This window comes from Erpetoichthys calabaricus, chromosome 1 (assembly GCF_900747795.2).
Source record: "Erpetoichthys calabaricus chromosome 1, fErpCal1.3, whole genome shotgun sequence".
Taxonomy (NCBI): Eukaryota; Metazoa; Chordata; class Cladistia; order Polypteriformes; family Polypteridae; genus Erpetoichthys; species Erpetoichthys calabaricus.
In genome coordinates, this window is record NC_041394.2 from 58,778,667 (window position 1) to 58,804,526 (window position 25,860).

Sequence of the window (25,860 nt, forward strand, 5' to 3'; positions counted from 1 at the left end):
GAGCAGAAACCAAACCATGATGTTGAAGGAATTGCCACAGATCTGGTCAAGGCTACAGAAAAAACTCTGCAGCACTAAAGATTCCCAAGAGAACAGTTGCCTTCACAGTTCTTAATGGCAGAAATTTGAACAACCACGACTCTTTCTAGAGCTGGCCACCTGGCCAAACAGAGCAATCATGGGTGAAGCATCATGGTAAGAGAAATAACCAAGAACCTAATGGCCACTCTGGCTAAGCTCCAGAGAGCCTGTGTGGAGATGGGAGAAACATTAAGACTGACAGCTACCATTGCAACACTTCACTGATTTGGCTTTATGACAGAATCACCAGATAGAAGCCTCTAATCAATAAAAGAAACATGGAAGCTGGCGTGGAGTTTATAAGAAGGTGCCTAAAGGACTCTCCGACTGTGAGAAACAAAATTCTCTCTTGTGATGAAACCATAATTAGTGTCACAGCCTGAGGAAACTGGGCACCGTTCATTACCTGTGCAACACCATTCCAGTGGTGAAGCATGAGGATGGTAGCATCATGCTGTGGGGTTATTTTTGAGCATCAGGGGCTGGGAGACTAGTCAGTTTTGAGGGAAAGCTGAATAAGGCAAAGTACAAAGAAATCCTTAAGGAAAACCTGTTCCAGAGTGCTGTGAACCTCAGGCTGGGCCAAAGGTTCACCTTCCAAAAGGACAATGACCCTAAGCAGAATGCAAAGACAAAAATGGAGAGGCTTAAGGACAACTTTGGGAAAGTTCTTGATTTTCCGAGACCAAAGCCTGGACTTGAACTAAATTGGACATTGTATAGCCCAACATGTCCGTAAGACTGAGTAATTTTGTAATGTCTAATATGACCACCTTAAAAGATGTAGCATTTCTTAGGCATTATAAAAAAATCAGTCAAACTCCACCTCAAACTGACCAATGTTTGGTAAGTTGTAGAAGATCAGAGAACCATCTCTCATGGTCTCAGCTAAGTGTAAGGTGTCTTTGTTAGCAAACCCAGTTTGACTAAATAATCAGTAATTTGGTTGCATAAAGATAATATAATGTCATTAATCAGAAACAATTTGTGTTGTTTTGAAAAACAATGTTCTAAAATTCTATAATGTGCAGGTACTGCTTTTGTATTAACTAATACATGCAAACAAGTTTAGTATTTAACTTTAATTCTAGGTATAAATATTTTATCTATAGCTTGACCTTGATTTTCATTTATAATTGAACATGATCCTGTATATCATGTGCATTTCTCATGCTATTATCTGTAATTTGTATTATTATTATTATTATTATTATTAAAATGTTGTATTGTTATTTCTTATAATGATGTTATTAAGTATCAGCATTACTTGCTGTTATTGTCCCTTTTCCATTCATTTCTAGCGTGCTGTGATACCTCGTGTTACTGTTACCTTAACCAAGATGTTACACCTGACCAAAGCCTAAAATATCCCAGGTGCTTTTGGCATTGATAAATGCGGACACATCTCCACATTAACACATTTTTCTGCAATTGTTAAGCTCAGTTGTACATTATTTTAGGATGCCTAGGAGGGGGAGAATTTCCTTTTGCTCTGGATCACCTAAGGTTTATTTTCTCCAAAAACACTCTTTGAGGAGAAATTTGTTTTCCTCTTTTTTGTTGTCAGCTACCCACATATTATGTTATGAAACTCCCTTTCACTCTTCTTTTAAACAGAAGTGTACCTAAGTGGGTTTTGTACTTTTCCCTGTGTTTTTGTAAATCTGCATCCAGTGCTCTAAGCCTGTATTCAGTGAAGAACACAATATAAGAAAAAAATCAATATGAATTGAACTATACACTTAATTGTGTAGCTTACTTTGCTCTATCAGGGGTTCCTAAACATTCTCATCTGAGGACCCAAATAAGAAAACTGATACCATACTGAGACCCATTGCTTGCTGTACTTCTCACCTGTGCAGTTCACTCCTGCATCCTCTTTGTGCTCACAGTCATTCCTTCCCAGTGGGTCATGTTGACAGAACCACAAATGAGTCTCGGTGCCCCGGCACTTGACTTTGTTTAGCCAGATGACACCGTTTCCTCCGCCAAACTCCATATCTGCACTCACTGCTTCTCTGCAGCCAAGTTGTCGACAGACCACCTGTGCATCCTTCAGGTCCCAGTCGTCATCACACACTGTGCCCCATATGTCTCCAAACAGCAGCTCCACTCTCCCTGAACAATTACTTGTTCCTCCAACCAGTCTTAATTTCTGTGGCTCTGTAGCATAAAGAAAACATTCTTCAAGCCCTTTTTACAGTCAGTTTTACTGTGTGACTGAGTAAATAGTTAAACATGAGCTCACCTGAACAGCGCTCCTGAGTGAAGTCCTCTGAACAAGACTTTGGGTGGCTGGTGTTGACTGTATTATTTCCTGACAGGCAATAAATAGAAAACTCAGATTAGCCAATTTTCAAGTATAACATTTAGCATTGAAAGCTCATGTGCCTAATTGTGGCCTTTAGACACACACACACACACACTTACACAAACATTACTCACTTAGGTAATAGAGAAAAATATTGGTTATACAGTATATGATGTCTGCAAATACAATCTTAATGTCATAATTCTGGATATATAAAAACCGTTTTGCAAATGAAGAAACTTAAAGAAAAAGTGTGTTAAACCAGTTGAAAACACTTCATATATGTATATGCTACCCATGTTTATTCATCTATTAAGAGAACATAGCTGACAGTAGCTACAGTAATACAATACTCAAAAAGATAATCTCAGAGTACTCAGCCAGGTTGTGAATATTTCTATGTTTTCTGAATATTAAAAATATAACAAACAATAATTATCTTCTTTTGTACTTTTAGCAGTGTAGCAAGCAACACGCACGCACACACATTAAAATATTGACTCTCCACTCCCTAAGAAAAGCGTTTATAGAAGTGCTATATAAATGCAAAGGATTATTACATATTATTACTGTTATTATAGTAATAGTATTGTATATTATATTTTAGTCAGATGCTATTTGAAATAAATCACTTACTGGGGGTACTTTAAAGAAACAGAGTGAAAATGTTATTTAGTTGTTTGGAGAATTTAATGGAATACTATGGACTATAGTTTTTATTTGAATTAATTTTGTTAACCAAAATTCAACAAGGTTACAAAACAGGCAACATGCCCCAGTTCAAAGTTTAATAGTTTAATACAGTTTGCCTAAGTAACTTCCTCTGAATAATAAGGATGTCTTTATACAAACTGATATTTTGAATACTTTACCTGCTTTTAAGACTGGCTTAGAATGTGATAGGTAGTAATTATTAAGGCAGGACTAAGTCCTTGTTAAACAAGCATTGTTAACACATGTGGAAACATTTACAATATTTTTTCTGACAAATAAAAGCTGCCATATCTGGGATTATTTTTAAGCAATCAATCAGTGCATTTTTTATTTAAAATACTTCCTTTATTATTATCATAAAGTAAGCAGATAATGCAATTAAAAAGATAGATAGATAGATAGATAGATAGATAGATAGATAGATAGATAGATAGATAGATAGATAGATAGATAGATAGATAGATAGATAGATAGATAGATAGATAGATAGATAGATAGATAGATAGATAGATAGATAGATAGATAGATAGATAGATAGATTATTTGTCCCTGGGGGAAATTAGGCTTTTTACAGAAGTCTCTTTAAATAAATACTGTAAATACAAAAATCGATTGAAAAATAAATAAACATGTCATGTCAATCACAGGCTGCCATCCGAGATTGTGGATTCCAGCCACTGAACCATCCACCCTACAGTCCTGACCTGGCTCCTTCAAATTATTTCCTGTTCTAAGGTTTGAAAAAATCTCTCTGTGGACAATGGTTTTCAAATGAAGATGTCATGGCAGCTGTGACGTTGTGGTTTGAAGGTCAAACGGAAGATTTTTTAAAAGGGGTTACAATCATTGCAAGAAAAGTGGATGAAGTTTATGGAGCTATCAGGGCACTATACTGAAAAAAAAACACATTTTTGAAAATTCTTTTCTTCCCTACTAAGGTAGATAAGTTATTGGACACCACTCATATATACAGTACACACATACTGTAGTCTGAACTCATACCAGAATGACTAAAAAGGAAGAAAAAGTAAAAGAAAGAAAAACATCTGACCTGGCTGTCACAGTCATAGTGAGGCATAATGTAGGCATATTGCTGTTGGCATAAAGGAGCCCCAGTAGCGTTTCTTGACACCGTTCTGATGAATAATTTGTTGGCTAAAAGTACTCAGTGTTAATGTGTCAGAGAGAAAATGTGCAGCATTTTGCAGCAGCTGTTTTGTTTTAATTCTGTCTTTCGCTACGACCTCCAGGGGTCCAGAGTGTGTCCCATAGCTGAGCTTACACTTTTAATTAGCTTGTTGATTTGGTGGGCTTCTCTTGAAGTGAAGTTACCAGCCCAGCACACCACAGCTTAGCAAATCACACTGGCCATCACAAGATGGGAAGGATGTCACTTCCCATATTAAAGGAATGCAGACTCCATTATAACTTGCTGGATTTATTTCTTTTTTATAAAGAAGTTGATATATAATACTTTTCTTAATGAAAAAAAATTACATTATAGAGCTGAGCTTTTCATATTTTTCATGATTCTACTTTTATTTGTTTATAATTTTGTAGAGTTTATGATGCAGTGTTGTGTGAAATTTATAATCAAAATTTTAGTAGTTCATGCTCCTGCATGGCGATATATGGTATTAAGAACACAAACGAATAACCTTAATCATAAAATGAATTGCTATTGTGTAGATAATAGTAAAATGAGATATAGCCGGAAAGAATTTGCTTTAGCAGTGATAACCATAAACACATCATGTGACATTTCCTTTAGAAAATAAGGAAATGTTTTCTTAGTAGTTCTGCAGATCTCTTTGTTGTTAATCACACCTTTATTTACAGGTAAATATGAAGATGTATTTGACACCTAATTTCTCCTTGATCCTCATGACAATTTAAATCAATCATGTTTGAATACCATAGCATTGGGTACAGAAAATTATTTTTTACCCCAACAAGTGAATGCTGCTACTTCATTCATGGAGCATTTGTTTTTACCCCAGGGTGAAGAGGGGCACTGCCAGATAGATAACTCATGTCCTCTACATTTCACATTGTCCAGCCATTTTGGATCAGGATCCAGCCTTGATGATTCGTCTGTAATGGAAGAACTAAGATTTCCACATCCTAATTCTTGACAGATCATGGTAGTAGTGGTCTTATCCATGCCATTAGCACATACGCTGCCCCAAGAATTGTTATAGAAAACCTGAAGTTGTCCAGAGCAGCCATTTGTTAACCTCAGGACCTTGAATTCTATCAAAGAATTAAATAAAAAAAACAGAAACAATAAAAGTGGTTTTAATAGAACACATAATTAAAAGCTTTTTTATGTTTATATGTGACTCTGTGGCTACATCTGTAAGGTCAAGGATCTTGTGAGTAACAATTCCTAGTAGCTGGTAGCAAATGTCAACAACAGGCAAAGAATTTACACAGAGCCGTTCCAATGCCTTATTTTAATATACTTCTGAATCCATAAAGAATACACCAGTAGCAATGATAAAAGAAACAATGTAAGAAGGTACCACCCCCTGTTTCTACCCACACTCTTTGTCCCAATCAGGCACCATCACAAATATTAAAAAGTCTGAAGTGGCCCTAATTGAAGGTGTTCATAAGAAATGTAATGATGTAATGTCGTACTTCATGAAGTAGAAGTACATAATAAACAAGAAAGGTTGCATCAAATATTTGAAATATTGAAATATATGGTTAACGTTACATATTTAAACTCTAAATATTCTCAATTGTAATAGACATTTGATATTTTTTTCCATCTGACAGAGGACCATAGAGGGCTAGTCCCTTGGTTAAGGATCCCAAATTGAAAATAACACCATTTTCATAATCACATACCTAGGAATAGTCTGAAACGATAACCCACATGTTTATGTTTGAAAGTTGTCATTTTTAACCTTCTGAGATAACGGGCCAGGACCACAGTAAAAAATCAAATAACAAAAATATATTTGTGATCAGCAACTTTGAAATAGCATAAAATGAAATTCCACAATCCTATATTACTGATCACCATTTTTTGAAGTTTTGTGGAAAAGAGTAATTTTGACCCCTGGTACCTAATTCAGAGGTAAACCCCTGGGGTCACTTGATGTGGCATGCACTACTTCAAGTCCTCCTTACATTTCTGCTGAAAGCACCTGTTGGTTTACTCTTTATCATAAGGGTGTCATTTCCTGCACAGACTATGGTCCAAAATAGCTTATAAATTAGGGTTTTTCATGTGTAGATGGACAAAAATAGGGAGAAACCCCAAAAAGCTCAATGTTGTGCATAACTAGATATTAAGAAGAGTTGAACGGTATATCATATGGGAGGGTTTTGACTTATCTGTAAGTGTTTTCAAAGCATACTGTATATAAGTAATTCTTATGAACACAATAAGAAGAGTAATATCAACATAAAAGTTGAAACAATGAATAACAAAACTGCAATATGAAGTTTTTTCTAACCTCAACCAGAATAATATCTGAAGTGACATTCTACATGTTTATGCGTTACTCATATTCAAAAAAGACTTAGGGATTATTGAAAACTCATTCTAATCTCTTTTTCATAGAAACTCTTTTCTAAACCTTTTGCAAACTGACTATATATGTGCTCTGGGAGAGTCTGCAAGGCTTACTGTTAGCAGATCAAAGGTCAAACAGATACAAGTAACCAAAGGTGGCACTCACAATTAAAAGCCTGTGGAATTATTTTTGCCAAACAAAGCTGGTGTCTTTGACAACTGGCTAGTACGATATATAGATACTACAGTACATATTATTGAAAATAATAATAACTTAGAAAACATGACAGTTTAAGATTCAGAGTTCTGGATAAAGAACACAAATCAATCAAAATTAAGAAGTTAAACTGTACATGGGGATTGCATTACTGATTCATATTCAGTCTAGATTATTTTTAACAACTCTTAAGTATTGTCATAAACGACAACTGTTTTACCTGTACAGTTCACTCCCACATCCTCCTTATGCTTACAGTCATGCTGCCCCCAAGTTTGATGTCCACAGTTCTGCAGTGATGATTCATTCCCCTGACAATGCACTTCATCCAGCCAAATGTATCCACTTCCTGGTCCATATGAGACTGATGTTAAGATATTTGGAGCCGCCTCACATTGCAGCTGACGACAAACTACATTGGCATCTGGTATGTCCCAGGAGTCATCGCACACTGTCCCCCAGGATCCATTGTGGAAAATCTCCAGTCTTCCATCACAAATACCTCTTCCATCAACAAGCCTAAGGGCAAAGTAATCTGAAGAGGAGAAATATGAGACAATAATTTGACAAACAGATCCTAATTAAAATTAACATTTTTTTTTTTAAACTTTATTAATCCTGAAGGAAATTACTTAGCTTTTCGCATACCCCTTGGGGTCAGAGTGCAGGGTCAGCCACTGTACAGCACCCCTGGAGCAATTACAGGTTAAGGGCCTTGCTCAAGGGCCTAGCAGAGTAGGATCTCTTTTTGGCAGTGACGGGGATTCGAACTGGCAACCATGTGATTAGAGATTAATGTAAGCAGTGTATCTGGAAATATTTTTCATGCTTTAATACCAAAAACATAACATTCAGAATCCCAGTTTTTTTATTAATTTTAATTAAAAGCAAATAACAATCCATACAATCAAATCAAACTTAACAAAACTAAAATTCAACCCCCACCCCAAAGAAAGAGAGAAGAGCCAGTCGACAAAGCAAATCTTTGGAGCAGCAAGGAAGGATGAGCTTATTCTAAAATGTTATTGATTAGATCCTGCCATTTTTTTAAATTACTTGTGATCTTGATTATAAATAAACATCCAGTCTGTCATCATGAGTATACAAATGCCGTTCTAGCCTTTGTAGCAGAAATTCCTTAAAGCTAAAGAGGAATTACTGTTTTTTTTCTCTCACAAAGCCAAAACAATTAGCCCAGGAGAAAAGAGAAAGGAATTGCTAATGTTTACAAAGAGTCTTTTTTGTCAGTTTAGACCTATCATAAATGAATTTGACTGCCTTTATTACAGGACATTTCTCTTAACAGAAAGAAAAGCTGAGAAAATATGTGTAAAAACTGAAAACCTCCTCTATTTTTTGTAATAATGTTTAAAATTTAAATAATAGAATTATATGATGAAGCACAATATAACATTTTCAGAGTTTCCACTAAGACACAACAAGAATTTTGGCATAAATATTACCCATCAATAATTCTGTACAGTAACAGTAAAATTAACACCATCAAGTAAAAGTAAATTGCTATAATTTAGTAATTGACAGCAAATTTTAAACACCTAATCAGAGGAAATGAACTGGATGGAAACTCAAAAGAGGTAAAGGGCCAGATGAGGAAAAATAAGACATTGTTGATAGAGAGGGCAGGTGAAATTTTCATAACACAAAGCTATCAGAAAACCATTTATAATCTATTTAAAAAAAACTGCAACTGGGAGAAGTAATGGAATTTTAGAATTTTAGTTTCAATATGGTATAATATTCTAGGTACTCTTCCTAAATACACCCAATGCAGATTCTAAAAATCTCTTTCATTATGTAATAAAAAAACAGCATGTGGCTTATCAACTTTAGGAAATCAAATCAAATATCCCCCTTTTTGGAACCATAATTTGGATATATGTTCTTTTAAAAACAATACATTTTGGATTAGTATTAAAACTAAAAAGCACAGAAAGCTATTTAATGTAAAGCAAGAAATTCAGATGACCAGTTAAAAATATATTTATTACATACAGAAGGCTTCATGTTTCCAATATTTAATCTAACATTATTCAATTTTCAGCAAACAAAACAATAAATGTCTTTTTTATCACATTTTGCAATTAATTCCCTTCTGGATGCTACTGTGATGTACATTTACTGGTAACTTTTTTTTGACACTCATTGTTCTCTTTTACATTTGCAGATCTTTTCATGAAAATGTCATTTCAGTGTTTGAAAACTACTGCCTCGCCATTCTTATCCTCTTGAACATGCTTTTAATTATCTATCTGAAAAGGGTTGCAATTCTTATCAATGTAAAAAAAGTCACTAAGACATTGATCAGTGAATCTGCACTATCATTTATAGTAATAAATGCAGTCCAGTAATTTTGTAGTTTTTACCTTTTCCAAAAGCTTTTTACATTGGCATTGCTTTATTCATTTTGGATTCTTCTGTCTATTTTGTCTGGCTCTGTGTTTTTGAACTTTTTCATATTACATTATTTCCTACAGACAATGACGTATTATACTGCACCCAGCCTCTGTTCTATCATAGACTTTGTTTCTGCTATTGCTTACAAAGTTTAATTGATTCTGCTTTTAACAGATGTCTTGGAGCATCGAGGAAGGAAAGGGAGACACAGACATAAAGAGAGAGAGTCATATATATTGTAACCTATGCCCATATTGTCACTGTGAGACCATACTGAACTCATTACAAGTGATACTGTTCAGCAATGGGAAATTTAAAAAATTGCTGAAGGTAAACAAAAATCTTAAAGAGTTTAACTATAAAATATAAAAAATTGAATAATGCCAATTATTGTAGATGCTGGAGCTTTAAAGGTCTAAATTTTAAACTAAAAAAAATGTTATGTTCAGGTTAAAAATAACGTTTTTCATTTGATTCAATTAATAGTAAGTTAAATGCTTTGAAAATTCAGACTAAAAACAGATAAAGAAATAGGTAGGGGAACTTTAGTTCACATCAACACTGCAACTTATCAATGTCTCTTCAGAATGGAGAGTGCTCTCAGTCTAGCAGCCAGATTTCAGTAACACTCAGGGATTCAGATTCAGGGATCCTTGGATACTGGTTTCTAACAATGCTTATGTTGTCTTGAAAGACAGTAACCTGTCAAGGTGAGTTCACCCTAAGAGCACAAGTGAAAAGGAGCAAATGAAAATGTGATTAAACATCTCTCAAAGTGTTTTATATATCATGAGGAATGAAGGTCCATAAATGTTTGGTGCTCTGTCACTTTGTTCCTGAAAACAACTGTTAGTGGAACTAACCTTTTTAGAAATTTCAGTCCCGTTTGAAATCATGATCTGTAGGACTAGGAGCCGTGGGACTACAGTAGCAGGATTTTTTAGCTCTCAGTGATTCTTTGATAAAGTATATGCCCCTAATGTGTCCGAGTTCCTCAGAGTTCCTGCTATCATTGAGCACATAAAAAGATTTTGATAGTGTGGGCTTGGATCATATTACTACTGGGTGTGTTCGGGCCCAGTAACCTCTGTTCATATACAATACTCTTTCTGAGTATCACACGTTAGAACTTAAAAACACAGTGTTGTTCATTATCACCAATACATTTTGCAGTTATTAGCATATTACTAACTGTTTGTATTTAGAAATAGGTTAGAGATTTAGAACTGAACAAACAATATCTGTTTATACTGATGACATGGTCCTATTAATAAAAACTCCAAACTCATCATTACCTTTTGTACCGCTTGGGTCACTGACTTGCACGAGAGACAAGAAGATGAGTCCAGGTTTTCAAGGAAAATAAAGTTACTTTATTACTGTATAGAGAAAGCAGGTACAGTCTCATTCAGAATAGGAGCTGTTAGGAACCACAGCACAGTCGATTGTCCTGCTTTGGCTGCCATCTTCAAATTAGAAGAACATTAAAAGCTGGGAATCACCACTGACTGGAGAAAATGGATCAGGAGAGTGCGAGGAAGAACAGATTAAAAGCCCGGTGTTAAATGTTAAATAAAAAAAAATAAGGACACAGTGAAAAAAAGGTTGAACTGCCCACTTCAATTTTGTAGTTTATTTTTTCATTTGTGCAGAATGTCATAAACTTAATTTTAAAATCAATGTTTAATTTATCAGAATATCTCAGATCCCCTCGTAACTAAAGTGGCAGTATAAATGCTTTGTATTCTATGTATTCTTCTATGTGCTCTATGTGTGTGAAGCACTATGTTCTTCTTAAACAGGCTTTCTCTTACGTCGACAGGACACATAATACATTACATTCATGATATTACAGCTCTCTGAACAATTTAAACACCAAGATGTATACTTGATATCATTTTCATGATGAAATAAATTAAAGCATGCATTAAACATGGGGGCACGGTGGCGCAGTGGTAGTGATGAGCTGGCGCCCTGTCCAGAGATTGCTCCATGCCTCCTGCAAGATGCTTGCTGGGACATGCGCAACGCTCAATGAAATAATTTATTGCAACAGTACTGTCTCTTTCAAATGTACCAACCCCCAATTCCTGTTCTTCCTTTTCTTTCTCCACGTAACCAATTGCCACACAATAAGCTCTGTAATAAATGTCAAGTCATCTATAAGTTTAAAATGGAAATTCTTCAAAACTTTTAAGGAACATTGAAATATCTTTCTTTAATTATTCCATCCATCTATCCATGCAGGGGCGCGGCAGTCCCAGCAAGCATACAGCGCAAGGCAGGAACAATCCCTGGACAGGGTGCCAGCTCAGCGCTACTGTTGCACCACCGTGCCTACACGTTTAATTATTAACAGTATACATTATTTAAATTAAGTCAAAAATATATCTGTATAATGTAATATACATACTTCAATGCATTTTATCTTAAAAATGATATCAAGAGTTCCAAGAACATAGCTTTTGGAAATCTAAATCAATTTAGAAGCAAGTCATCATCATCTGTAAATATGCGCTCTCCTCAGTGGAATTGAATTCCTTTATTGTTATTGAGATTCAATATGCAAATCCTCCATAAACTTATTTTCTTGTAAAATGATAAAATAACAATAATAATAATACGATAAAAACAATGGAAAATATACAATGTGAGATATGGCCGGCTATTTATCCCGGCCAATACCCCCAGGTCGGCAGATGGGGCCCTCCTTGCAGCATGGAGGTACCCCGAATGCCAGCAGGGAATTATGGAAAGTGGACTTTTAATGCACAGCCCTGCTGGATACCACGGGGGCCGCCAGGAGTCGCTGCAGGGAGGCCCAGGGATTGTTATTTGCACCATAACCCGGAAGTGCATCTTAATCACAGCGACACAAGGAATGACGTGCTTCCGGGGTGAAGAAAGAAGGATTTTTATCTGACCCGGAAGTGTTCCAGGTCACATGGACAGAGAGGGCGAAACACTTCCGGGTCAATGACTATAAAAGGATTGTGGGAAATCCCAGATGGCGAGCTGAGTTGGGAGGCAGGGTGGCTAAGCGTTTGGGAGTGGAGGATTGTTTATTTGATTATTGATATATTGGAGTATAGTGGAGTGGAGGGTGCTTTGTGAACATTATTGTCCTAATAAATATTATATTTGGACTTTTATCTGGTGTCTGACGTCTGGTCTGAGGATTCAAGGGGTCGACAGTGCCTCTATTTGTCACAACAATATGAAAGCATATGCACAGTATACATGTGCATATAGTGTGAATGGTTCATAAAGTGGCTCAGGTTATTCAATATTACAACTGTAGTGCAAGTTTATAGTGAGGTAATTGTAATTCTAAGTACAAACAGTTCTACTGGGAGCACTTGATGGACTGATTGAATGCATTTAAAGCTCTTGTGATGAAACTGTTTCTGAACCACAAGGTCCCTACAGGAAAGGCTTTGAAGCATTTGCCGAATGGGAGATGCTCAAATAGACTGTGAGCATAGCTGGAATAGCGTGTGATATAAATCTTCTCTGAAGCTGTATCCCGATAATCCTCTGCACTCTCGACAATACACACCATTGTTTTCCAATCATCTGCTGTACAGCTATGATTCCACACTCAGATACAGTGGGTTAATGTACTCTGAGTGGTGCACTGAAAGTAACAATGCTAAAGCAGCTATGGTATTTGGAATAGTTTGGCCATTCCATGGACCATTATATTATTAGAGATTGATTACAATCATGGACCTTAAATTTATAAACGATATGCGGTTAATTTCAGCGTATTTGATAATCTAACAGTAGCACTGCTTTCATGCTAGGTGCTGCCAGTTTGTAAAACTGAGCAGAAAACGTGCATACGCAATGGATTGTGCTGGCGTGAGAATGTGCGTGGCTTTACGCGAAATTTAGTTTTAATACATTACAATGTGAGCGTGGAAACAGGCGTACGCAACATTTTTGTGTGTACACATCATTTATACATGACACCCCTTGTCACAATACAGTAAACCCTCACCTATCGCGGGGGTTACGTTCCAGAGCCCCCCGCGATAGGTGAAAATCCGCGAAGTAGCGACCTATATTTATTTTATTATTTATACATTTTTTAAGGCTTTATAAACCCTTCCCACACTCTTATAACCCTTTCTCACTCTCTTGTTAACCTTTCCCACGCTCTTATAAACACTTCCTATGCTCTTAAACACTTTCTACATTCTTAAACACCTCAGACCAACACTGCACACTGCACGCAGCGATCAGACGTCAATGTGTCTGCACTCGCTTTGTGAAGGGGGGCAGCTGAACTCACTCTGAGCAGAAATGGACTTTGTGCTGCTTCTGCCAAAATGCCTGCTTGTCGCTCTGCGCGTTCGGAAGGAGGAGGAGGAGTGTGTGTGTGTGTGTGTGTGAGAGCTGAACGTACCTTCGCTCAAACCCCCCCTCCCCGAAAGCGCAGTACGCTCCTGCCACTTCGCATTGTCAAGGGGGTGGGGAGCTGAATGAACGCTAAGGAGAAGTGGACTTTGTGCTGGCTTTGTGCTGCTTGTCGCTCTGCGTGTCAATAATTTAAAAGCCTGTACATCACCAATTTTCCTGTCTCACTGTCTTGTCTTGCGTGAAGTTAAAATGTTTTATAATAGTGAGATGTTACTCATATCCTTAGCCCGACATCCACATATCATATGTGTTGTGTTAACAAAGTGTGTTTTATAAGTTTACATGTGTTTAAAGCATGTGGGATGGGTATTTTAAGGCTTAAACTATAAAAATGTTTATTTATATGGTCTTTCTATATCGCGGATTTTCTCCTGTTGCTGATGGGTCCGGAACATAACTTCCGTGATAAGCGGGCAATCACTTGTATTTAAAAACCCGCGAAGTCGTGAATACGCGAAAAGTGAACTGCAAAATAGCGAGGGATTACTGTACTATATGTATTCTCCCTGTATTCGTTACAATGAAATTTCTGTTATAACAAAATATTTTTATGGTCCTGTGACTTTTGTTATAACAAGATTCCACCTGTATCTATTTAATGAGCTTCTGCAAAGCACCAAATTTCCCCCTGAGAACAAAATAAGGGCTGTCCATCTATTTACAGATGTATTGCCAATGAAAGATGCTCCAGTAGCATTTCTTCAAACATTTTGGCTAAATGTCTGAAAGTACTTAATATTGTGACAGAGAGAAGATGTGCAGAATTTTTCATAATGGCCATTAGTTTTGTCTTTTTTCTCTCATTTGCTACTACTTCCAGGGAGTCAAAACTGAATTCTATAAATGAACCTGCCTTTTTAATATAGTCAAACAGTAAGCCTTTGAATCTCAATTCTGACATTAATGTAACACATGCACAATTGACATATGTAGTGGTCTAAACAGGAGTTTTCTATAAAACTCCAGGCAGACACAATAAGTCACAACACTAGCATGATTTCAGGTTGTTTATAGCTCATCCTTTACATCAGTTCATTACCCTTCTAACATTTTTGTTGAATCAAGTAACTGACCAAGCACTGTCATCCTTTTTAATTAATTGCGGGATTAGATAAAATCAATATTATTGGGAAGAGAGTTTCTTAGAAATAGATGACCAATCATGTAACTGCACGATTTTACTATGTCACCCATATTTAGACAGTACTCTCCACTGCAGTCCATTTTCTCCTCGATATATACTGTAATAATTGTTTTATTTGTCAGTTCAGCAGCTCTAACTCTGCTTCATTTTCATGAAAGAGATACAATGACTCTTACCAGTGCAGGCAACCGCAGCATCAATGTTTTTTCTACATTCATCTTCCTGTGGATGGCTGCAGTTCCCCAGATGTTTTTCATTCCCAAGACATTCAAAGCCTTTTAGACACAAAGTTCTGTTTCTTTTCATGTACTCTGAGGAATTTGGTGTTTGAGTCCTAGAACCGCACTGAAGTTGTCGACATACAACTGAGGCATCTCTATCACTCCAGGATTGTGTAGCCACTTTCACCCAGATCCCATTGTAATAAACTTCTACCCATCCTTCACAGCGGCTAGGACCACCATACAGTCTGACACCAAAATTCTGGACTAGACACAGTGAAAACAAAGAAAACGGTGTTAAGATCTGAGGAACTGAAGAAAATAAAGCAATCTTGAGTATAAAAACATTGCACTGCATTTACTTGTTATCCTCCTGTTCCTTCATATTTTCAAGAAGTAACTAATCACAATATAAGATTATACTGTAATAAATTAAAAAACAACTGTCAAATACAGTATTCTAGTTGTTTCCACTACCAGCATTTCATCTTCTTGGTATCTCTGCTCTGGAAGTTCCATCCATCCACCCATTATCCATCCCGCTATATCCTAACACAGGGTCACTGGGGACTTCTGCTGAAACCAAACCCAGCCAACACAGGGTGCAAGGCAGGAAACAAACACCGGGCAGGGCGCCAGCCCACCTCAGGGCACATACACACACACCAAGCACACACTAGGGACAATTTAGGATCGCCAATGCACCTAACCTGCATGTCTTTGGACTGTGGAAGGAAACTGGAGTACCCGGAGAAAACCCACGCAGACACGAGGAGAACATGCAAACTCCACACAGGGAGGACCCAGGAAGCGAATCCAGGTCTCCTTACTGCGAGGCAATAGTACCACTGCACCACCGTGCTGCCGCGCTCTGGAAGTTATGCTTGCTTATTTTATAATATTTCAAACTCACTTATTCCAACTCAGGGTCTTGGGAGAGTTATCCCAGCAGCACTCAGTACAAAGCAGGAAACATCCTTGGATAGGGTGTCAGTGAATCACAGCGCTAACTCATGCACCCACCCACACTAAACCAGTTTAGAATTGCCATTAAATCTAACCTTCATGTCTTTGTGAATCTGGGAGGAAAACTAAAGTACCCAGAGGAAAATCCATGCAAACATGGACATCCCTAACACTACAAGGATAACAACCAGACAAAGATTTTAGCCCAGCACACTGGATCTAAACAGCAGCAGCATTAGCTAATAAGCTACCATACTATCACCAATTCAGGCCTACAGTTAACTGTACAAAAAATATTAAAATTACACACTTAGAATTGTCAAAATATATACATTTTTCAACAAACAATGATTTTTAGGCTCTGCCAATGATAGAATGGATTCCTGTAACTTAATTCCAAAAATTCTTATGTTGAATTGATTCTACTGTGGATTGACTTAATTTTCATGCCAAAATGTTTTTGCTCTTTATTTGTATTTCTGTAAATCACCTTGTATATGTGTATACTGTATGTGGTTGTATTAAATCTACTATTAGTCCACAGAATGTTAGAAACACTCACCAGAACAAATAATTCCAGCATCATTCCTATGTGTGCACTCCTCCCTCCCATAATCAAGAACTGGGCACTTCGTCAGGTCAGCTTCATTGCCCTCACATTGAAGATTATCTCTCCAGATTTCACCATGTCCTTCTCCAAACCTGGCCTGTCCAGGGGCTTTAATTGCATATCCACAGCCTATCTGGTTGCAGAAAACATTGGCATCCTGCAAGTCCCAATAGTGGTCACAGACTGTCCCCCACTGCCCGTTGTAGTAAAATTCAACTCGACCAGAACAGGAGTTGGAGCCATTTACCAGTCTGTAAGCTGTGCAAAAATTAGGAAAGAAAGAACAGTTAGGCAAACAGTGTAGTAGGAAACATATATAAACTGATTTCTCATTAAAAAAAATCAAAAAAGCCAGATTGCCTCATTATCTTAGGAGGAAAATATCAAAGATTCAGAGCATTAACAGTATAGTGGGTTTCAGTCTATACATTTTCAAGAAGATTTTCTCCATTACCAAATGAACAGAATATACTGTACATTCAGATATATACATTGATATATATATATTGGTTAAGATGTACAGCAAATTATTTATTGAAACCAATGTTTTTAATGCGCAACATGAGTTTTACAAATTAAAATTTCTGTTGGCAAATTAAGGGTGGAAATGCTAGATCACTAGAAGAAGACACATTCAAAAAAGTAAATAGTGTTTAATGACTTGTACTTTAACTTAATGCACCAAACATACATACACCTTGATCCTTTCTTTACATTATTTTCACACCTCAGGAGTCAAGATTATACAGAGAAATCTTATTTAAAATCTATTTGTTTTTTGGTTTTTTTGATGATCCTTTCTTTCATGATTGATCATGTACTCATCCAAAGAAGAGTTAGTAGTTATTAACTGATCAAAAGCCACATTTTCACTTCAGTCATTCTTTATTAGCAGTGTTTCACTTAAGTGCACTTTAGGTCAGCAAGAGGAAAGAGTCTGTTTTGCTGGCCTCCCGCCCTACAATACTTTGACTGAAGCAAACAACCTCTGAACCTGCAGTTGTGGGATGTTATCTCAGTTCTGACTGATTTGCTGGATGCTGGCAGGCACAGGGGAAAATCTCTGGATGTTGCAATCCAGGGTATCTCAAAGGGTTTCTATGAGATTATGGTCAGGACAGAAGGCAGGCTCAGGAAACACCTCTACACCAGCAATCTTTCTAGAGGACAGTTGTTTGCTAAAGCAACAATGCACAGCCTGCTTTTTTCTGGCTATGGGGTCATTTATGCATACCATTAACACATTACTAACATCTACTCTAAAAACTACAGTCAAACAACAAACAGAAAAAACTAAATTCATGTAACAAGTACAACATTCAACATAAGCAATTTACTATCAATAAGAGCAGATGACTAAAATAATAATATAAATCCTTAATGAAAAACAGGTTTATAAACCTTTAAGTGTAATTATGAATTAATCATTAAAATGAAAAATGAAGTCTTATCTCAAACCCGACTGTGGACACAGCACAGAACTCGAAATCAAATGATTTTACATTATGGTTTAATAATTGATATACAATCCAGTGGACTCTTAAAACTGTAAAATACACTAGAAATGTCTGTGTTTTTCTTTTCTTACACTTATGTGCATATTACATTAATATTTTTGTTATTTGTTTTTATTGATAGTGAATTGCTTATGTTTCATTTTATATTTGTTACAGGCATCTGCTTTTTCTGCTGTACAATCAGAAATCAATTGTCTAGTTGGTGATGTGGACATCCTTCCTGTCAGCAGTTTGGTCAGGAGTATGGGTGGTAAATATAAAACAATGTCTCAGATAGATCAGTCTATTATGTCTTTTCTGCCCAGGTGGGGGTTTTGGACAGATATTGAACAATCATTTTCTAACCTGCTTTAACCTTCCTGTATGTCTAATCATTTTCCTCTGATGATGCCTGATAGGTTGCTGAAAGCTTAGGAATAAAAAATGATTTTAAGATACCTGATGCATTTTCTCCCTTTGTGGATCACTAGCTACAAATATGCAAACCATATTACAGATTTTTGCTTCCATATATATATTGTGAAGAGGAGTGCTGAACGTACCCCTAGAAGACATGGTCGCTCCTCTGAAACCCCCTCTTAAACAGCGATACAATGGGAAACAAATAGTTTTTTTACCTCCTCTTTTCTCAATTAGGTCTGCTGCTGCTGTGCCGCATGGGGCTTAAGACATTTAAAAGCCTGAATAGAATCCTTTTGTCTTATTGCCTTGTCTCACTTCTCCCCCAGATATCCTCTACTTTATGCTTTATTATGCTTTTTACAAATAAAGTTTATGCTTCTTGAAACCCTGTGCAACTGTGTAACCCAAGCATGACAATATATATATATATATACATACAGTGGTACCTCGATATACATTCTTAATCCATTCCAGATCCTTTGACTTATACTAAACAGGACGTATACCAAATGAATTTTTCCCGTAAGAAATAATGTAAAGGGAAAATGATTAATCCGTTCCCATGAAAAAAAATCCTATTGTTATGGCATATTATACATTGATGAGGTTATAAAATAATTTAAACACTGCTTAATACTAAAATACATAAATACAAAAGCAACTAAATGAAATAAATGAAAATTTAACCTCACTTTACTTTTTAATAACATCTTTGTTTTTCACAATCGTAGATACCATCATTCTCGGCATATGATATGCAGCAGCCAAGTCCCACATACGCATGCCACCTTCATTCTTTCAACAATCAATTCAAATTTAAGCGAAAAAACACAAAATCATGTGAAAATTCACATAGAGTTATAACGCGGGTTGTTCACTGAATGCTAGTAACTGGCGTACTGACGCTCATGGGCAGTCGTGGCTTTGTCTCGAGAGAGGTAAACAAGGGTAGTGCGCGGTGTTCTAGCACGCGAGTCGTATTCCAAACAAAGGTCGTATACCAAGCAAAATTTTTCGCGTCCAAACAGGACATATACCAAGTTGGACTTATTCCAAAGCGGACTTATACCAAGGTATCACTGTATATATATATATTAAGGCAATATATAGCAAAAAATTATGTGGGGGGGTGTGGGGAGGTGGCTAAGTCAGCGTGATCAGAAGGGGGGTGGGGGGGTACTGGGTGTAGATCACGAAACGCAGTTTATAGCATTCCATGCAGTTCTATACATAGAACAAACATAAAAAAAAATCGCAACACGTATACAGGAACATCGCAACGGCGTCAGAAGAAAGGACTCATGATCACTGATCTACATGCATACTAAATCAACAGGACATACATTTAACTGGGACAATGTACAAGTAAAGTTTAAGGCCAGTACTAAAAGTGCCAGAGAGCTGGCCAGATCTTGGCTATCAAATGAGAACGCCATCAACAGACACTTGGACATAGATCCAGCATATGCAAACTTAAGAAGAACATGTTCATAATAAACAAAACTTTACACCCAATACCCCCCCACCCCCCGATCACACTGACTTAGCCACCTCCCCGCACCCCACCCCACGTAATTTTTTGCTATATATTGCCTTTGATTCTTGTAAGCCTAAGCATTATCCTCTAATGAAGGCCCCTGGCAGGGGTTGAAAGCTCAGGAATAAAAACTACTTTATGATATGTGATTCATTTTTTTCTCCCTTTGTGGATCTCCAGCTGCAAATATATATATATACAGTGGTGTGAAAAACTATTTGCCCCCTTCCTGATTTCTTATTCTTTTGCATGTTTGTCACACAAAATGTTTCTGATCATCAAACACATTTAACCATTAGTCAAATATAACACAAGTAAACACAAAATGCAGTTTGTAAATGGTGGTTTTTATTATTTAGGGAGAAAAAAAAATCCAAACCTACATGGCCCTGTGTGAAAAAGTAATTGCCCCCTGAACCTAATAACTGGTTGGGCCACCCTTAGCAGCAATAACTGCAATCAAGCGTTTGCGATAACTTGCACTGAGTCTTTTACAGCGCTCTGGAGGAATTTTGGCCCACTCATCTTTGCAAAATTGTTGTAATTCAGCTTTATTTGAGGGTTTTCTAGCATGAACCGCCTTTTTAAGGTCATGCCATAGCATCTCAATTGGATTCAGGTCAGGACTTTGACTAGGCCACTCCAAAGTCTTCATTTTGTTTTTCTTCAGCCATTCAGAGGTGGATTTGCTGGTGTGTTTTGGGTCATTGTCCTGTTGCAGCACCCAAGATCGCTTCAGCTTGAGTTGACGAACAGATGGCCGGACATTCTCCTTCAGGATTTTTTGGTAGACAGTAGAATTCATGGTTCCATCTATCACAGCAAGCCTTCCAGGTCCTGAAGCAGCAAAACAACCCCAGACCATCACACTACCACCACCATATTTTACTGTTGGTATGATGTTCTTTTTCTGAAATGCTGTGTTCCTTTTACGCCAGATGTAATGGGACATTTGCCTTCCAAAAAGTTCAACTTTTGACTCATCAGTCCACAAGGTATTTTCCCAAAAGTCTTGGCAATCATTGAGATGTTTCTTAGCAAAATTGAGATGAGCCCTAATGTTGTTTTTGCTTAACAGTGGTTTGCGTCTTGGAAATCTGCCATGCAGGCCGTTTTTGCCCAGTCTCTTTCTTATGGTGGAGTCGTGAACACTGACCTTAATTGAGGCAAGTGAGGCCTGCAGTTCTTTAGACGTTGTCCTGGGGTCTTTTGTGATCTCTCGGATGAGTCGTCTCTGTGCTCTTGGGGTAATTTTGCTCGGCCGGCCACTCCTGGGAAGGTTCACCACTGTTCCATGTTTTTGCCATTTGTGGATAATGGCTTTCACTGTGGTTCGCTGGAGTCCCAAAGCTTTAGAAATGGCTTTATAACCTTTACCAGACTGATAGATCTCAATTACTTCTGTTCTCATTTGTTCCTGAATTTCTTTGGATCTTGGCATGATGTCTAGCTTTTGAGGTGCTTTTGGTCTACTTCTCTGTGTCAGGCAGCTCCTATTTAAGTGATTTCTTGATTGAAACAGGTGTGGCAGTAATCAGGCCTGGGGGTGGCTACGGAAATTGAACTCAGGTGTGATACACCACAGTTAGATTATTTTTTAACAAGGGGGCAATTACTTTTTCACACAGGGCCATGTAGGTTTGGATTTTTTTTCTCCCTAAATAATAAACACCATCATTTAAAAACTGCATTTTGTGTTTACTTGTGTTATATTTGACTAATGGTTAAATGTGTTTGATGATCAGAAACATTTTGTGTGACAAACATGCAAAAGAATAAGAAATCAGGAAGGGGGCAAATAGTTTTTCACACCACTGTATATATATATATATATATATATATACATACAATACATTCAATATGTATATATATACTGTATATATATATATATATATACATATACCTCCTACAGCAGAAAAAGATAGGAGCATTGCTGAATTATTTGAGTAATTATAGGCATTGCCAAAGGCAGAACAGATAATTTATCAGCCAACCTAGATCTACTGCATCATCATCTATGCTATATTTTGATATTTGTATTATGTAAATGTTGAAAGAAAGAGAAATTTTGCTGGAAAGAAATGCAGTGCTAGATTTTCACAAAGCTGTTTTTGCTTCAGGCAGCCTCTTTTCAAAAACTGTCATTAGCCCACTGTGACCCAATTAATTTGTGATTCAAAATGTCTTTGTCTTGTATAAAAAACAGTACTAGCATTCAATGAATTATTTGATGCTTCCCGAGCAAATTGTACTATTAGGCTTTCTAGATCTATCTGGAATCATTATTTTATTGCCAAAATGATACAAAATCTAGTACAATAGGGCAATGGGAGATCAAAACTGTCTATAGGCACTACATAACATAATATTGCCAATACACTAGATTTTGTGAGTTTATTTTAAAAGACTGCATTTTTATGCTCAATCTAGCAAAGAAAAAAAAAAACAACTTACGAACACAAACAATGCCCACATGATTCCTTCTGGTGCAACTGTCTGCTGTGCTGTTAGGGGATATACAGTTAATAATTTGAGTTTCATCTCCAACACACTGGACTTTTCTTAGCAAAACTGAATCACTTCCTTGACCAAACATGCCTCCGCCAAATTGTTTTGGAGCTCCACATTTAAGCTCCCGGCAGACTACCTCTGCAGCCATCTGATCAAAGTTAGCTTCACAGACACTCTGATGAAACACTTCCAGTCTTCCAGAGCATGGACTGCTGCCATTTAGCAAAATCATTCCTGTAAATAAAAATAAAAAAATTAGACCTACTAGTATAAGAAACAAGAAAAGGTGTATCAGAGAAACACTATGCAACACCTGCAACATAACATTTACTGCTGTCCAGGTACGTCCAACTTAGTTATAACACAATAGGAAGATTTTCTTCACATACAACTTAACAAATGCAATTGTTTCAAATACTATTTAAAATAATTATGTATGTTTAAATTAATAATCTTATACTTTATTATATTAACATTATTTTTATAACTAGTTGTGCTTGCAATAATAATAATAACCAATAATTTTAAAAGCACTTATAAGATGATTTTTTGTGTAAGCATTATCATTTTTTATGCAGCAAAATACATTTTAAATAATTAAGCCAAGTAACCACGGTACAGAAGTTATATAATCCTGAGACCAATAGACCTGTTGTATGTTTCAGTGCTTTGGGATTTCAAAGGACTGAACCATTAAATGTGTGCTCTGTTGTATAAGATAAGGAGCATGTGAACACATTGAAATAACTCGGGTAGAACCAAGTTAACTGTATATGTGGCACTTTTTGGCTTATCGGTACTTTCTGTACTTCTCTAATCTTATCAAATCGATATGTCAAAGTGAAGACCACTGTGGAAATGGGCTGTATTTGGTACCAATTATTTATAAAATCATCTTAAATTGATTGTTCAGTTTACTTTGGTTGTCTTACCCGGAACATCATTAATTACCTGGCAACATTGCAGCAGCTTTCATGGAACTTAAGAAAGATTGATTCAAAGGCTCTGTTCCAATTCACAATATTTCATTCAAAAAAGGGCTTTGAACATGGAGGGTAGCATCTTAAGTGTTGCCCACTTTTGAACAGGCTCTCTGGCTACATTACAGGATGTGTTTTCACAGTGTACCTCCATTATAGCAAAGAAATTTGACTTACACAATTCAGCATGTACTGGGTCAGCCTTTTAGCAGACAAACTGCAGCGAGAAGGTATGTGTAGTGGAATTCTTAAGTGTTTCTTTAATGCCAAGTATATAATTAGTATATTTAATAGTACCTACGGTTTAGAAAATAAGCACTACAATAATGATTGATTGGAATTAAGCATCTGAGTAACAGCAACTATGAATAACAACACCAGAGTGTGTTCTCAGTTTTTTTCCAAGACCTGTGCAATGTGTTACTCCAAATAGAAGAAGATGAGGAAAAAAAAATGAATGCATATTTACATATAATTTTATGAACTAAGCCAAGGGCACCTTTATAAGAATTCCAAGATTGAAAATGAAGCACTGAAAAATGCTAACTTTGATCACTATGCCACTTTATAGCTCAGGCTGTGCTATAGTATGTGACACAGGAAAAAGATGGTGAAAACCAAATTCCTTGTGGTCACACCGGGGAACCACATGTGGCCAGTCCACTTTCAATGAAGTGTTGTTTACCTACGTATATACATGGCATTATTTCATAAGAAAGTATTATATTTTTTTCATCTATAACTCTGTAATAGGGCTTTCTTTTTGTTAGAAAAGCAGTGTATTCTAATATTGCAAGTAAGAATTTTACTAGCTCAATAAGAATGAAATGGTACCACAGTCAGCCTTGCCAAACAAGTTTTAATTTGTTAGTCTTTGTTATTCTATATGTAATTATTTATGCACTGCTTGATCTGCAAAAATATATGGATTAAACCACTAACTTTTTTAAGAAAATAAAGCAATAACAACTAACAAATACATCTGCACAAAGGCAATAGGAATGCACATTAGGAAACATCTAGAAAAGAACATGAACCTCTATCCAAGTTGAAGCAAGTTTAGCAGTTTATAAAATGTAATGTGCAACTACAGCAGATTTCTACTACAACAGAACTTCTTGACCAACAGCAAGAATTAATGTGTTATTATTCGGCCTTAAAGGCAATGTCAATTGTGGAAAGAAACTGTCAAAATCCTAGCTCAAATAAACAAAGCATTCATTATTTAATGTATTAAATTAATGAAAAAATACAAAAACACACTAAGGAGTTTAAAATAAAATATACAAAATCTCAAAAAGTCCAAATATAAGAAAAACAAAACTAACAAAACTTAATTGTAAGAAATATTTTTTAAAAAATGAAAATATAAAGAAAGGAAGAAAAAAGAGAAAAGAAAATCCAATAAAAGACCAAACTTGGTTTGTTATAATAAGAATGAAGAACTAAAAGCATTCAAAAACCAAGCTGTTCAAATGAAAATGATCAAAAGACTAAGCGAGGAAGAAGTCACTAAAGGGAGCAAACCCCAGAGCTTTACTAATGGTAACAGGTGCCTTAACTAGGGCTTTTAAGTAACATATGAAAGACTCAAATATACAGTTATAGTTAAAGGGATTATGGTAAAAAAATAATCAAAAAAGCACAGAAAGAATTTACAATGAACAAACAAGGGAGTGTTGGATATAAAAAAGATATAAAGAATTAAAGACAAAAACTACAGTATATCTTAACAATATTTTTTCAGTTTAATATTGCTCTTTTAAACAGTAGAAACATTCAAATAGGGGTGGGGTGGGGTGGTTGAGATCCAAAGATGACATCTTGGTTTACAACATTGGCTAAATAATATTCCTGCTTATCTTTCAGCTTACACTGGTGTTTTGATAAAACCAGCTAAAGAAAACAGAGACTTGAGGACTTTCCTCTCAGTGTCTGTTTTCATATTGGCGCCCTATACCTCCAGTGACTGGACAGTAAACATTTCAACAAAAAAAAAAAAACAACAACCCAAGCTTATTTCTTTGTTTGTCAGTGTACGATTTCATTTTCCTCTTCATCTAGGAAAACATGTGCTCATTGGCCCTTTCTTACTAAGAGAACCTAATTTCCTGGGAAGCTAACATCCCCAGCTGGAAACAATTAGGAGTGCATTAAAAGAAATGCAACTACAATGAACTGTTTATTTAAAAAGATGGCACAATTAATCAATGGACAATTTTGGCTGAGTTGTTAAGTAGATATATAATGCTAACAGTTTTTGGCTCTATGCTGAAGTGA

At 36.3% G+C, this 25,860-nt stretch overlaps 1 protein-coding gene across 1 annotated transcript in view; it reads right to left on the bottom strand.

Annotated features, from left to right (window-relative positions):
• The window catches only part of LOC114654910 (deleted in malignant brain tumors 1 protein-like), a 167,938-nt gene that overhangs the window by 10,534 nt on the left and 131,544 nt on the right, over positions 1-25,860 (bottom strand). Inside the window, exons 34-40 of the mRNA XM_051934685.1 lie at positions 22,544-22,834; positions 16,586-16,891; positions 15,013-15,324; positions 7,073-7,387; positions 5,054-5,359; positions 2,330-2,398; positions 1,936-2,244 (exon numbers count right to left, since the gene is read on the bottom strand). Coding sequence (XP_051790645.1) covers positions 1,936-2,244; positions 2,330-2,398; positions 5,054-5,359; positions 7,073-7,387; positions 15,013-15,324; positions 16,586-16,891; positions 22,544-22,834 — 1,908 coding nt within the window. The remainder of the gene's footprint in view (positions 1-1,935; positions 2,245-2,329; positions 2,399-5,053; positions 5,360-7,072; positions 7,388-15,012; positions 15,325-16,585; positions 16,892-22,543; positions 22,835-25,860) is intronic.